Source organism: Euphorbia lathyris, chromosome 2, assembly GCF_963576675.1.
Source record: "Euphorbia lathyris chromosome 2, ddEupLath1.1, whole genome shotgun sequence".
Classification (NCBI taxonomy): domain Eukaryota; kingdom Viridiplantae; phylum Streptophyta; class Magnoliopsida; order Malpighiales; family Euphorbiaceae; genus Euphorbia; species Euphorbia lathyris.
The window spans coordinates 105,359,841-105,376,527 of NC_088911.1; the positions used below are offsets into that span (position 1 = coordinate 105,359,841).

At 33.2% G+C, this 16,687-nt stretch overlaps 2 protein-coding genes across 3 annotated transcripts; one reads left to right on the plus strand and one right to left on the minus strand.

The window, feature by feature from the left end:
- The first annotated feature begins 7,475 nt into the window (after window positions 1–7,475).
- Window positions 7,476–10,158, plus strand: LOC136219298 (uncharacterized). Its single transcript, XM_066006658.1, has 2 exons — window positions 7,476–9,441; window positions 9,726–10,158. The coding sequence occupies exons 1-2, from the start codon at window positions 7,582–7,584 to the stop codon at window positions 9,834–9,836; spliced, it is 1,971 nt and encodes a 656-aa protein (XP_065862730.1). The 5' UTR covers window positions 7,476–7,581; the 3' UTR covers window positions 9,837–10,158.
- A 1,405-nt stretch (window positions 10,159–11,563) lies between these two features.
- On the minus strand, window positions 11,564–15,491 carry LOC136219299 (uncharacterized). Of its 2 annotated transcripts, none has more exons than XM_066006659.1 (8): window positions 15,361–15,491; window positions 14,925–15,081; window positions 13,720–13,823; window positions 13,560–13,601; window positions 13,395–13,479; window positions 12,219–12,318; window positions 12,028–12,128; window positions 11,564–11,903 (listed from the first exon to the last, which is right to left on the minus strand). In XM_066006659.1, the coding sequence occupies exons 2-8, from the start codon at window positions 15,053–15,055 to the stop codon at window positions 11,780–11,782; spliced, it is 687 nt and encodes a 228-aa protein (XP_065862731.1). In that variant the 5' UTR covers window positions 15,056–15,081; window positions 15,361–15,491; the 3' UTR covers window positions 11,564–11,779. The 2 variants fall into 2 exon arrangements, with proteins under 2 accessions (XP_065862731.1, XP_065862732.1); XM_066006660.1 differs by having other exon boundaries at window positions 14,925–15,096; window positions 15,361–15,472.
- Between the last annotated feature and the right edge of the window lie 1,196 nt (window positions 15,492–16,687).

A 16,687-nucleotide genomic window follows, 5' to 3' on the forward strand; every position in this document is an offset into this window, starting at 1 on the left:
AGCTGGCATTTTTTCTGTGTATGTCCATATGTTGTTAGTTGTTGGCATGAGGCAGGGCTACAAGTACCGGAGGAGGACTTTGATGATGTTTAGGCTTGGTTCTTAGCTATGTGTGTCATTAAGGAAGATGAGTGGTTGGTTCGTTCTGTGTGTGTCTAATACACAATATGGCAACATCGTAATGATGTACTATGGCAGAATAAACCAAGATTGGCAACAGATGCGTACAAGTTCGTGTCTGATTTTATTGCAGACTGGCAAAGAGCGAAAGCATTGGTTCTCACGCACCAACGGAACACACAGTTGCTGAACAAGGAGAGGCGGATAGATCCGAGAAGCACTGATGGACCAGCGATAGAAGTAGCACTGAGAAGTAGTTGCAGTCATGCAGGGAGGGACACGGAGCGGCCTGTATGGGGGAGAGCTGCAGTATAGCAGATCGGACAAGGTGGAAGGGGGGTTGCAGCAGCACAACAATGGGCAGATTACGGCAACAGCGAGCAGACTCGGGTGGTGCAACAGCTAGCTATTCGGACCCAGCAGGGACCCGTCGACCTTCAGCAGCAAACGCTGCAGCAGTAGCTCACGAGCCCATAGTTCAGAAAACCAGAAATACAACAGTAGCAGCCCCGATATATCTAGAGTCGACCGGAGGTGGATTGGTTAAAATGCAATATCGATGGAGCCACGTTCCAAGCAGAAGACAGAAGCGAGTGGAGTTGTATTTCGAGATGAGGAAGGACTATTTATGGCGGGCGCCATGGGGTACATTGAGGGGGTCCACGAGTCGAGAATAATTGAAGCTTATGCGCTAAAGGATATCATTATGTGGGCTATTGACAATGACATAGAGAGAGTCGTATTTGATACTGATGCTAAATTAATAGCTGGTGGTATTAATTCTAATATGTTGGACATCTCAGTGTTTGGATACTTAATTGAAAATTGTAAACAACTTATGCTTAATAGAGCATTTAAAGTGGGTTTTGCCCATCATCTAGCGAATAGAGCGGCTCATCTAGTTGTTAGAAGCGCTCTTTCCTATGCTAGTCCTTTCTGTTTTTATGATTTAACTGATTGGCTTGAACCTGTCACACCCGACCCTAGACGACCTCAATCGGCATCGGGCGTGAAATAGAAAGATCACAATCAATACTTAGGAGTCTCCAAATTATCCAAATATCATAAATTTCAAACTTTTCAAGTATTCCTCTTAGATATATATTCTAAATAAATCAATATCCTTACTACATTACAATTGAAATACTAAGGTTCTAATAATAATTCTAACAATAAGTAACAACTTCCAATCCTCGCCTAATCGGTCGGTAATCTTCTCTATACTTGTACTTTCTCACCTAAAAACATTAAAACATTTAAAAAAACGTGAGACAGAAATCTCAGTAAGAAACTATCAGCTATAAAAACCCAACTTTACTTAACATAGCTACATATATACATTTGTAAAGGGATTTAATCAAAACTTTATGCAATATACTCAAAACGTAAGTTCACAAAATAAAATTTGTGTATGTGTATCCATCCTCGAATTCCACCCGTGTAGATCATAACATCAATCATAACAATATCGAGATATCTCATTTATATCTAGTTCCTTGCCTAACAGTTATGACTACCAGCCGTGCACTATGGCCATACCGCCATTAGGTATGGTCTTACGAATACAACTCCTACCTCGGACAATCCTAGATGGACAAAACCATTTTATCTGTCAAAATATCACAACTCATAAAAATCATATTTGGACTTCAATTCAAAATAATAATAACAATAATCGCAACAGATTTCTCAATCCAAAAACAATTCGTAAGAAATCATCAAATTCATTTTATTCAATATATATATACATTGAAACCAAAAACATATATGTATATATGTAAATCAACCAAATTAAGCCTTAAATCAACATAATCAAGTAAAATCTGAAATTCACATAGAAGCATAGTAAATAGCTTCATTTGAACCATAATTTCACAATAAAAAGCAAAATCGTGAAAAATCTCAATTTTATTAAATTCCTGCATAACCTTAAAATATCAATTTCTGAAACTTCTTTGAATATATATATTTATATACATAAACCTCAAAATATAGTTGATAGTTACTTACTTTGGCTATTAATTGAAGAAAACACACCCGTTCAATTCGCCTCTAAGTTCTGTCTAAGAGTTTTCCCCTCCAAACACCGAAACTCAAAAACTCTTCGATTAGGACTTAGATCTATGCATAAGGATGCTATGGTTCCAATTTCGAGTGATTCGGACAGTCGAATCTCCGTAAATCAAAGAAACAGTGCAGAAACAGTTCAGAGAAAACTGATAAAAAATATAAAAGAAAAAAAAAAGAAATGATAATCGTATACACCGCCTGAGATTTGAGATATATATCTCAAATTTAGAAAACATCACGTTTGATCCTCCATCTTTTTATAATCTTTTAAAAATTATCCTAATTTTTAATTTACATATAAAAACATCAAATTAACTCCAAACTTTTCCTATAGCACCAAATGAAAATCACCCACCTAATAATTATAATATATATTACTATCAATGTATAAATTCTAGAAATTTAGACACGGACGTGACAATTCTCCTCACCTTAAAAAAATTCGTCCTCGAAATTCATATTCTCCAATCTATCTTAATTTTCTTTCTCAAATAATCTCTAAGATCACGAAGTTATTTCTAATTATCAAGATTCCTCATAATCATCATAAGACCACAAATGCTAATGTTTCCTTCCATTAACTTCATCATTTATCAATATCGACATCTTTGTAACAACCATTTAAATATAACTCTTAGTAACTCTAAACTTCAACCTAGTCAATTCCATCACCAATAAATCCAAAGTAAAACTTCAAATATCATATATTCAATTTTATGTGATATGATACACTTTATATTCGTATTTTCCTAACATACACCAAATCTCACTTTAATAAATTTAAATCACAATTGATTCCATCAATTGCATATATATCAAATATATTTCACCTATCTCCAAGTTCTACAGACTTCAAAAAAATCATGTTTGAACCATTAATATATACGATATCATATTTTTCTTAAACTTCACATTATATTTGAATCAATGATTTGCATCAATATATAATCTTATTTCATCATAATAACAATACTTGTATCTATAATTTTTCACTCCAATTATGATTTGTATCATTAACTTCAATCATCATCATCAATCAAATATAAACCTCATTATTATGATACAAGTTCCTATCAATAAGAGTCATGTCCATAAAATCTTAATATCAACGTCACTCTTATAATTCTCCTTTTAACTCCTCAAAATCAATTAAGCTAACATACTATTTTTTTTTAATCACCACTATATATATCATTTATCAATCTAAAGAAACTTCAATCTTTCCTCCAAACCGTATAACCAAGGAAGATAGAGTACCTAAATTATGATAATCAATGTTTTTTTGTCTTCTCCAAACTCCAAATAATATCTTTATACCCATAAAAGACAATAAATCTATAATATCATTCGATTTTCTTATTTGACCTATAAACACTCAATTTGATCCTTATATAAAACTTAAACCATAATCACACAAACTTCAAATAAAAATAACTTATATTAACAATATATGTACTACAAAATTTCAATTATCAACATATATATCCTCTTATATCATATTTATCTTTTAATTTCCTACCTCAAACTGTGCTTAAGATCAACAAAATTTATCCTCAAAATTCATATCTTAATTATTTCCTCAAACACTATTTAAGCTTACCAAATTTTCATATTTAATCATCAAATCATGAACTCTAATATATTCTCCCACTTTACTTCTCATTGATTACTGACATCGGTATCTTTCTACACATCATTTATATAACTCTCAATAATTCTAAACCTCAATCCGATAAAGTTCAACAACAGATCTGCACTTTGAATTCGGATATCATTTATTCAAATTAATATTCCATAACTTGTTAAACTCATAATCTCCAATTTATAATCAACCTCCAAAACAATTAATTGAAATCTCCACATTTTCGGTTTCTTAATCACATATATATTAACTTCAAAACTCATCATATCATTTCAAAGTCTCCTAACCTTACTTTACATCTGAGATACGTATATTTTTAAGCTAACTATTAAACTCTCAAATATCAATTCCAAGTCATACTAAGGAGAAAAATCAAAACAAAAACCAAATTCTGGTTTAAAGCCAAAATGACCTACATATTCCGTTTATAGCCTAACTTCTTTATGCAGAGTCCAAATAAGACGATTCAGAAACCCCTGGAAACGTAAGATAAAAATAAAGAACTTTCATTTAGGACTCTATGACAGATTCGGCCTATACCTGGTCGAAAAATGCATCACAAAATTCAGGTACGAATCTGATTTTTCATCAGCACCTATATAGACAAATTCTCTATATCTCTTGCTCAAAGTTATGACTTACTCATAACTCATATCACCAAATATCAAATAATTTACTATTTTTCATACACCTAGATATTGCTAACCATCAAATCTCATTTTTACACCTTATTAGCTAGTTACTCAATCCTCGAAAAATTCCAAATCATTTCTTAGCTATCACCAACTATTCATATTCCTCAATTACTATCGATTATTTCTTAGGTATTACCAAATATTCATATTCCTCAATTACAATCAACCTTAGGTCCGACGAATTTAACCTAGAGCTCTGATTCCAAACTGTCACACCCGACCCTAGACGACCTCAATCGGCATCGGGCGTGAAATAGAAAGATCACAATCAATACTTAGGAGTCTCCAAATTATCCAAATATCATAAATTTCAAACTTTTCAAGTATTCCTCTTAGATATATATTCTAAATAAATCAATATCCTTACTACATTACAATTGAAATACTATGGTTCTAATAATAATTCTAACAATAAGTAACAACTTCCAATCCTCGCCTAATCGGTCGGTAATCTTCTCTATACTTGTACTTTCTCACCTAAAAACATTAAAACATTTAAAAAAATGTGAGACAGAAATCTCAGTAAGAAACTATCAGCTATAAAAACCCAACTTTACTTAACATAGCTACATATATACATTTGTAAAGGGATTTAATCAAAACTTTATGCAATATACTCAAAACGTAAGTTCACAAAATAAAATTTGTGTATGTGTATCCATCCTCGAATTCCACCCGTGTAGATCATAACATCAATCATAACAATATCGAGGTATCTCATTTATATATCGTTCATTGCCTAACAGTTATGACTACCAGCCGTGCACTCTGGCCATACCGCCATTAGGTATGGTCTTACAAATACAACTCCTACCTCGGACAATCCTAGATGGACAAAACCATTTTATCTGTCAAAATATCACAACTCATAAAAATCATATTTGGACTTCAATTCAAAATAATAATAACAATAACCGCAACAGATTTCTCAATCCAAAAACAATTCGTAAGAAATCATCAAATTCATTTTATTCAATATATATATACATTGAAACCAAAAACATATATGTATATATGTAAATCAACCAAATTAAGCCTTAAATCAACATAATCAAGTAAAATCTGAAATTCACATAGAAGCATAGTAAATAGCTTCATTTGAACCATAATTTCACAATAAAAAGCAAAATCGTGAAAAATCTCAATTTTATTAAATTCCTGCATAACCTTAAAATATCAATTTCTGAAACTTCTTTGAATATATATATTTATATACATAAACCTCAAAATATAGTTGATAGTTACTTACATTGGCTATTAATTGAAGAAAACACACCCGTTTAATTCGCCTTTAAATTCTGTCTAAGACGTTTCCCCTCCAAACACTGCCGAAACTCAAAAACTCTTCAGTTAGGACTTAGATCTATGCATAATGATGTTATGGTTCCAATTTCGAGTGATTCGGACAGTCGAATCTCCATAAATCAAAGTAACGGTGGAGAAACGGTTCAGAGAAAACTGATGAAAAATATAAAAGAAAAAGAAAAGAAAAGAAATGATAATCGTATACAGCGCCTGAGATTTAAGATATGTCTCAAATTTGGCAAACATCATGTTTGATCCTCCATCTTTCTATAATCTTTTAAAAATTATCCTAATTTTTAATTTACACATAAAAACATCAAATTAACTCCAAACTTTTCATATAGCACCAAATAAAAATCACCCACCTAATAATTATAATATATATTACTATCAATGTATAAATTCTAGAAATTTAGACACGGACGTGACAGAACCTGTAATTCTTGAGGATATTTCTGCTTCTTATATGTAATTTTATGTTTGTTTAAAAAAAACTATATTGTATTTTGTACGAGTTGGATAAAAAAATTCAAATATTTCATCGAATTTAAAAATGTTAATCTCTCATTCTATTACTAAATCACAAAAATTGTGAATTTTTTTTTACAGCCAACTGATAGGTAACTAGTACAGAATATGAAATAAAATATTTGTGTTTTATAATAATGTATGAAATTGATCCAATTTGTTAATGTTAGAGGTAAAATTGCTTTTGACTGCCAATGTTAGGGGTAAAATTGCTCTTGACTACCAATGTTAGGGGTAAAATTATACAATTTTATATATTAAGAGTAAAATTACTCTTGACTGTCAATATTAGAAGTATTTTTGCACATTATACTTAACTTTAATGACCATACAATAGAAATAAGTAAATTTTAGGGACTACAGACTTAATTTACTCTTTAGAAATGCAATAAGAGGCAGCACCATTAAAAAGAACAACAAAAGGAAAACTGCAAACCATTTTCTTCTTCCTTTCTTTTCTATTTTTCTTTGTCAATTTTTTTATTTTGTTGATCTACTCTGAGGAGGACGAATGATCTTCCTTCTTTCTCTTCACACCGGGTTAGATTTCTATATTTTTTATTGCTTTTTTAGTCTGTGTGTGCATATATTTCATCGAAACTCTTTATCCGTCTGATTGTATATGCTCTCTATTATTCTGTCATTTATGCTTTTTTCGGATTTAGCAAGAGCGGAAATGGTTTATCTTGTCTGTAGATCAATAAATCTACGTGGTTGCAAAAAAAAAAAAAAGATTCAGATCCGAATGTTCGGAATGGTCTAAAAAATGAAGTTTGGATTGCTGATATCTTTCTAGAGATTTGGATTTACGAGAAATATATTATTATTTTATGTTTTTTTTATGCCTTTTATGGATTTTTTTGTTCTTTGTAGTTTTGGATATTGTATTTATCCGTGTAAGATTTTATTCCTTATTGTTTGTTGTATTTCTACTTTATTTTCATCTAATAAAAAAAAAACAAAATAAAAGTCTCCCTCTTTCAATCGTCATCATTATAATTTGAATCCCAAAAATGGTCAAAATAGTTACTGACACCACCAAATTTTAATCTGCAACTGAATTTCTGACATTGTCCCTTTTAACTACATCATCAACTTCTCTTTCCATTTGTCGTTTTCCAATTGGTTCTTTCTCCGTCTCCTTTTTCTCTCTTCCTTTCTTTCGCATTCTCATGTCCAGCCTTCAATAATATCCCAATATTTCTTCCCTCCTCCACACCAATGGAGTTAGTTCCATACACTGACCCCAATTCCAACTCCGATTCTTCAACCCTTCCCTGGCAAGACATGTTTAGATCCGGTTCATATCGCAAACCTACCACAACCAATCCCTCCAAACCACCACCGCCCCCCAATTCTTCCAATCCCCCTCCCAATGGGTCCAATTCCGATAATCCAGATCATAAAAGTAGTTTATCCGGTGATCCTCAGGTACGACTTGCTATTTACATAGCCATGGCTCACGCTGGCCTTGCTTTGGGTATATTTATTCTCTTTTTCGTCAGCAAGCTTTTGCAAGAATATTTGAGACCAATTCAATGGGCAATTTTGTGTTCTATTCCTTTGAGAGGGATACAAGAAACCCTAGTTGATTTCTGGAAGAGGCCTTTAACTTTGGGCCTTGCTGAAACTATTCTTGCTGTTCCTGTTGCTATCTTTAAGGCTTTTGTAGGCACTCTTTCTGATATAAAGGAAGATTTTTTTAGGGTTTTTCTTAGGAAACCTAAACCTAGAAGAAAGAAGAGGAGTGGGTTTTCAAAATTGGTTAGGTGGTTAGTGTCATTTGGGGTTTTTGTGATTGCTTATGAGATGATTGGTGGTGTTGGGTCATTGTTGATTCTTGGTTTGGGGTTTATGTGTAGTACTACAACTGCAGATAATACGTTTTCTGCTGTTTCATCTTTAAGAAGTAACAGCTTTAAGAATAGTGCGGTTAGTGCTTTCTTGACTAGAGGGATTTTGAAAAGATTGAAGACCTTTATAGCAATTGGGTTAATTGTTGCTATGATTTTGAGTTTTGTAGTTGGAATAGTTTTCTGCTCTTATAAGATTGGTGTTGAAGGTAAAGATGCAGTCATATCTTTGAAATCACATGTGGAGCAGAGTAATTATGCTGAGAAATTTGGCATTAAGAAATGGATGGACGAGAATGATGTTCCTGGAATGGTAGATAAGTACACTACCACTTTTTACGAAACAGTATCTACGCAAATCGACAGTTTGGCAGTGCAGTATAATATGACTGAACTTGTGACAGGGATCAAGCATTTTGCCATTAGTTCTCCTGCTAATTCTTCTGCGCAGTCATCTGCTTTGATGAAGCCATCTCCCTACACGGAGAAGCTTGTAAGTTTGAGAACAAAAGTTAAGAACCGCGAGTGGGGAGAGATGTATACAGAAGTAGATGCAATTTTTAAGGAATTGATAATCAGCCGGGAGGACCTTGTTGAGAAGGCAAAATCGTATGCTATGCAAGGGCTGGACGTGTCTCAGCGTGTATTAGCTAGCAGTGCATCTGTTTTAGGTGGTGGTGCTAAGCTCATGCTATCTGTTGGAAATTCCATAATCTATGGAGCAGCAGAGGTTTTTAATTTTTTGTCTCAGTCAATAGTATTCTTCTGGCTTTTATATTATCTTATCACATCCGAGTCTGGTGGGGTGACCGAACAAGTGATATGCATGGTTCCTATTTCAAAATCAGCAAGGAATCGATGTGTTGAAGTTCTCGATGATGCAATTTCGGGTGTTCTTTTGGCAACAGTCGAGATTGCATTCTTTCAAGGAAGTCTTACTTGGCTTTTATTTAGACTGTATAAGATACACTTCTTGTATGTGTCAACTGTTCTTGCATTCATGAGCTCATTGTTTCCAATCTTTCCAACTTGGTTTGCGACGATTCCAGCGACACTGCAATTGGTGGTGGAAGGGCGATACGTGATGGCTGTTTTCTTATCGATACTTCACATGCTGCTTATGGATTACGCTACAACTGAAATCCAGGAGGATATTCCTGGGTACAGTGAATATCTTACCGGGCTCAGCATTATCGGTGGAATGACTTTGTTCCCATCTGCAGTGGAGGTAAACTTCTTCTGCCTATGTTCTTATTATCAACTCCTCTGTTAAAGTTGCAATTGTTTATATTTGAGCACTTCAATAGAATCCTAAATTATAGCATGCCTAAGAAGTTAAACTTATGTCTTGTTGATTTACCAATTTGAGAACTGAAACGGGTTAGCATTCTGCGTTTCGTAATGCAATCTTGGATGATATTAATCTCTTACAGTAATTTTAAATGAACTTGGATCCTGTATTGAACTTTTATCTATGCTTCATTTGCTGAATTATGTGAATACATATGACAGGGGGCAATAATGGGACCATTGATAACTACAATTGTGATTGGATTCAAGGATTTATACGCCGAATTTGTTCTGGAAGAACCTGTTTTGAAAGAATCGAAGAAAACGGATTAGCAGAATGAAGTATGGACTTGAGCCTCCATTTATTTTCTCTTGTTTGCGTTGTTGTTGTATACAAGTTTGAGCCAAGTGAAGCAAAGGGTATATGTTTCAATGAGAATGTTTTCCTCTTTTCTCTTTGGACATTGTTTGTTCATTACTTTTAGTTTGTTTCAGAGTAGATAGTTATTCTGTATTTCTGGGTTTTTTTTGGCATCATCATGTGGGCAAATTAAATTGTAAATTTCTTTTGTATTCACTGTTGTAATAATTTTGTGAAATCCCAACTTGTATGTGTGATATATAATATTAATATGAGAATTCTTATTTATACAAATTCCAGATTGTGTTTCATAGTAATGTATTTGCACAGAACTCCACTCACTCAAGGGTATCACTTATTCTCAAGTTTTGTTTAATTTCGAATTCCTTAGCTGACTTTTGATTAGCAAAAGACACTAATTTTCCTAAATAAAGTTGTAATTCTGGTCACTACTTACTACCTCTACTTACAGGTGTCGTAACCTAGACCACAAAGTCGCACTATTCTTGGCCCGTCATAGGATTTGTTAAGTAATTTCCATTAACCGATTACTTGCTCCGTCTCTCAATTATCCAATTACTTAGTCCGTCTCAGGAATATAGAATTAAGCATACATTATCTAATTCTTTTGCTAATTTCGGTAAAACACGATGCTAGAACTCGACTACAAATTCATACTCATTAACTAAATTCTTACATACATCCTAATTTATTATAAAGGGTGAGTTCATTGATAAACTAAAACGTGTGAACATAATGATAATAAAAGATAAAGAATTCATGATAAAATAATAATAAATAAACAATTAGAAGTTAGCAAAAGTTTGAGGAGAAACGAATGAATGTGGAGCAACTTCGAACTTGAATTAAATGGACTGAATTGAACAATAAAACTGACTTTAAAGCATAAAACAAACCTGACAAGGTCCAAATTCTAGGGAAATTCGTCCCTTCTAATGATCTAAAACAGATAAATAAACTATTAACTACTATAAAATAACTTCTAAGAAAACTAATTCTGAAATCATAAACCGAAGACATATTTATAGGAGTTTATGAGACTCCTATTTACAATTGAAGGAGGAAAACTAAGTCTAAGTGTCTCATGATAATTAGTGACTCAAATCTTGACAATTTAGGAAGTGAAAACTAACTTGAAATAGAAATTTTGCACTTAACTTTCCAATTTAAGGAGACGTATTGACTTCTGACTCAATTTCGACCTTGTTAGAGTTCAAATTTCAACTGTTACAAAAAGAGAAGTTGAAACCATGTGTTTTAACTTTCCACAACAATTTGAATCAACTCAATCTGAACTTGTATACAGAAATTATGTCAAAATATGAAAGGATATCAAAACTGAAAAACATAACACCGCGTAACCAATTATACCACTTTAAAAAGTTAGCGATTTAAGAATTCATTTTAAACAAATTCAAGATGTAAATAGAAAAATAGAGATACAGTTGAATTTTTTTTTTTTGGGGCAAATACATATTCAGCAAAAAAAAGAAAAAAAAAACAAGTTTGAAGATTACACCAACACCACCTAGAAGTAAAGTTGTCAATTTCTAACACAATACCACAATTTATAGAGACAACCAGCCTAACACCCCGTGTTAAACTATTATCATTTTTACTACATTTGTGTCATATATAATTATAGAATCTATAGATCAAATAGGCACGACAACTCATCTTTGACACCCAACCTAAAAGTTGCATTGACTATCAGTAGTTTCATATATTTGTCTTGTACATATAATAGTTGACAAGCGTTGGCGAAGAAGAGAAAAAAAAAAAGAGAAATTTAATCACATTCTTTCAGTGAAAAATACATCAAAGTGAAGTCAAATGAGAAGCTTGTTGTTATCTTTAATACATATGATGATTGCATAGCCACTCCATTATGCAATTATTTCATGTATTTCTGAAGGAATTTTCTATGGAAGTCATTCCTGATGGTATCATTGATGAAGCGCTTAGGAGCTTTCGTTTCACCTCGAGCCTGGTTCTTGAAGACCACATCATCATCCCATCTGAGCCACATAATATAAATTATTATTAGCATAATGTTGCCTGGTAATGATAGGTCTATACTTGCTTTTAGAAGCCAAAAAAAAAAAATGAATTACAGTAGATTAGATCCCTCCAAATACCAACCTCCTTTTCACATTAAAAGATGTAGGATTGTTAAGTAGTGGGTTTCCTTTAAGAAGTTGCTCTTCCTTCACTTTAAGCTCTTCAGCTGCCCTTTCTTGGTCCTATGAAAACATGGGGGGAAAAAGGGTTGCTCCTAACTTTTTTTCGAAAACAACAAATACATAAATAAATAATCATGAGATCGAATTTACCTGCCGCATTTTCTCCTCCGCTCTTTCCCTCTTAATTCGTTCAAGCTCAGCCATAAGAGCTTCTGTATCGTCCTCATCTTCATCATCATCATCGTCATCACTAAGCACAAAATAATAGAAGCAAGTTAAGTTAGGCCAACAGTTTCAAGGGGTAAAGTATGCTAATAAAGGTGAAATACATATATAAAAATCTATTTGTCATCACCATTTGGAAACAAAAAATTAGAAACAGATGATTTTGGATGATAGTTGTGGGCATAGTTGTACGATTCGATTGATTCATGAAGAATTTGAGTCGTATCTATGGTACGAATCAGAAGCTTCATGAATCGGACGAGTCACCACCGATTTGGCCGATTCATTGAGTCACCCGATTCGGTCGATTTAGGCCACCATTCAAACAAAAAATTCAATTTTTAACAACTCAAAAACGTGCAGTAGAAGAAGTTTCAAAGAAGATGACTATTCACTTTACAAAAACAAAAAAACGTACGGAAATTATGAAATCCAATTAGTTTCAATTATTAGACGACTCTTCACTTTCCCCGAATCATTTCGGGACTAAGGCTTTGTTATTGTTGTTGTTGTTGTATTAGACGACTCTTCACTTTACAAATTCCAAAACTTTCCTTCTTTTCTATTTATTTGTTATTATCTTCTTCTACTCTCTATTCTTTCTATTTTCTATATTCTGTCTGTCTCTACTTTCTTTTATAACTTGATATAATTTCCATTTAGATATTAAAATTGCATTTTTTGGACTAATATTTAAAGTTAAACATGGTTAATATTTTATTTTTTTACAGCATTTTGAATTTGATCCACGATTCGATTCACGAGTCCCGATTCGCAAAATGAGATTTCGAGTCACGAGTCGAATCTCGATTTAACTATGGTTGTGGGCTAACTCAAAAAGGTTGCACAACTTCTTCCACCTAAAAGATGCATATATTAAGTGCAATACAGTTGTACAATGCCACCTAAACAGTACGAGAGAACAACACCGATGTCAGACATGTTCAATGTATTTAATTAGCAATGATAATGCTAAAGGTTCTTTAGCTGCTTAATTCATATTTTCATTATTAAGCATTCTTCTTCCAATACCAAGAAGTCGTCACAGAAAATGCAGATTACGTATGAACATAATTTGAGTATATCAGCCAAAAGTAATACCTCTCATCATCATTGTTAAGTTCGACATCAGAATCATCAGCATCGACACTTCGCGGAACAATTCGATCTTCATCCCGTTTTGTACCTACAAATGGCTTCTGCAGTTAGTGAAGTGATCAGAGAATAATATTATTCTGTATAAATTGGGAAAGCTGGCGTATTCACCTTCCAAGAGAAGTTGATTACTCTTTCTACGATCTCTATCATCTGCCACAAATAGATTTCATGGAAAAAAGAAAAGAAAAATGAGCAACTTTGGGGGAACACAATAGTAAAAGGTAAATTCAGAACACCAACCAAAAATTATGATGAAGTAATACTATACCATAAGACTTATCCTTTGATGAGAAATGTCTTCTTTCTCTATCTTCCAGTTCTTCACGGAGATTCCTTTTGTGCAATTCCTCCTGTGTGTCTTGCCCTTCCTTCCTGTCATGCACACAAAGGAGTGAGAAAATAAATCTATGCATCTTTGAAAGGACGAATTACCTATACCATTCACAAATTCACAACTAATGCAACTTTCAATGCATGGATAAACAAATCACATGCATATGCAGATCTATTATACAGGCATGAAGAAATACCAGTTATGCGTTGCAAAGATGATGATCAAAACATGGATGCATATGCAACACACGACTTGAATACAAATAGAAAAAATGAAGTGGCCTATACTTGTTTCGATATAGGGAGAAAGAAGGAGAAATTAGAAAAGCTTCTTGCAATCCAAATTAATTTCTCCTTTCCTTTCCTTCCCCCTCTTCCTTTCCAGCTCGCTGACCCCCTTGAATCAACTTTTCCCTACCACTACTTATCGTCCTTACTCCAAAGTTCACTAACCCAGTCAGCTAAGAATGCTAACTGTAAACAAAATTACATTCCTACCTTCAATATAAATCCTGACAAAAAATCTAGTCACGCCCTAAATGAAATAATTGCATCTTTCAATTTAAAGGAGTGGTAACATCACAACCTTTCATTCCGAGTTTCTAGTAATCTTAGCAAATCTGAATAACCTCAAATTATGTTCGAAGCCAGATATACTCTTGTGCAACAATATATGGACTTAAGATACAGACGTAGAAAAGTCAAAAGAGTAGATAAATCATGCCCTAAGCAAACATGCTCCTCCAGTATCGAGAAATGAATCTTCATGCACTCTCTCCTAGTATATAACCAAATCAACCAACATATAATCAAATTTAACATCTAAATAGGGGAGAGAAAAAGAAAACCAGCTACCTAGTCTCTGAGGTTCAAATGTGTTGATGCAAAGGAAAGGTCAAATATATCATACTCTCAAATGAGTTGATCCTGGCTATATTTGGCTACCACATTCATAAGCAACCATAAACACAGGCGCACACATATATAAACAAATTCATAGAGCGACCACTTGGCTTCTTCTACAAAAAGTAAGCTTAGAATCCAAAGAGATAATGTAAATTAACTTCACAAATGCAAGCAAGGATGCTCCAACTAGCACATAACATCAATTATTTTTCAGGAAAGGCAACAAGCATCCACCTGGGTTTTAGATTTGTATGAGCGGCAAGATCCCTCGATGAGTACTTCTGAGACGGACCAAAAATTCGAGTACCACCTTGTTCATTGCCACCTTTTGCAGGTGCCCATGTGGGTCGGGCTGCAGTTGTCATCGCTTGTAACTATCTTTTCAATCACCCTACCAAATCACAAACTATACATCCATAAAAATTTCTCCAAAGAATTACATATATTAAAGGAGAAAGAACGTTGTGGCCGGAAAAATTTAAGTTCTAATTCTTATCCACCAAACAGAAAATAAAACCATAATTTGGATGAACAATGACAACTATAAGCACAAATTAGGGTTTTCGTTGCACAATCACAGGAAACATAATCCAAAAATTCCTATTCAATAGTTGTACAGAAGAAGATAAACTTCGTTAACGTAAGAATGAATTAAGAAGTAGGAATTTACCGGTGGCTTGAGTTATTTGAATTCGAATCCTTCAGACTTTCTCTTCGTATTGGATATGGCGATCGAAGTTCGTCAAAGAGAAAGGATTCATTGGGTCGGATTTGGATCTTATAAAGGATCCGAGTCGGTTTCGTAATGGATTCCTTGTTGGGTTTTGAATGAGCTTGGCCCATTTGGATTATAGGCCCGATCAAGTAACTTAAGTATGGTCCCCGAAAAGGGAAAATTACACAGAAATTCATATTCTACCAACTATGTTAAGTCATAATTTTAGATTATGTCAAACTAGTAAAATCAGTACTCTTAATATATTTTAAGGATTAGAATTTATAAATTAGAAGTTTAGAATATATTTGCTAAGATTTATGATTTATGAATTGGAGTCTAGATTTTTTAAATTATAGGTAAAGGTGCAAAAATACCCCTAACGTTTTGGGCAATGAGCAATTTTACCCCTAACGTCTAAAATTGTGCAATTTTACCCCTAACGTTGGAAGCCAAGAGCAATTTTACTCCTAACATCTAAAATTATGCAATTTTACCCCTAACGTTGGAAGCCAAGAGTAATTTTACCCCTAACGTTAATAAATTGGATCAATTTGAGAAATAATTCATCAAACTGTCTTCTCGGTCATGAATCTTGTTATCTACACTTCATACGTGTGTCATTTTATCAGTAACAAATCACAAACATTAGTTGGGATGTGAAAAAATAAAAAAAATAAAAAAATATACTGTCTTTTTGTACGGATAAGACAAAAAAAATTTAAAAAATCCACCGAATTTATAAATATTAATCTCAAATTCTATTATTAAATTATAAAAAACATGAAATCCTTTTTTTAGAATGAATTATTATGCAATTGGTGCAGAATAATGAACAAAAATATACGTGTTTTATAATAATGTCTGAAATTGACCCAATTTATCAACGTTAGGGGTAAAATTGCTCTTGGCTTCCAACGTTAGGGGTAAAATTGCATCATTTTAGACGTTAAGGGTAAAGTTGCTCATGGCCCAAAACGTTAGGGGTATTTTTGCATCTTAACCCATTTTTATATAAATTTCCTTTCTATTAAGATTAATTGTGCGAAAGTAATATTGGTAAATCAGATATTTTACCTCTAACGTTGGAAGCCAAGAGCGATTTTAAGGTGCAAAAATACCCCTAACGTTTTGGGCCATGAGCAACTTTACCATTAACGTCTAAAATGATGCAATTTTACCCCTAACGTTGGAAGCCAAGAGCAATTTTACCCCTAACGTTGATAAATTGGGTCAATTTCAGACACTATTATAAAACACGTATATTTTTGTTCATTATTGT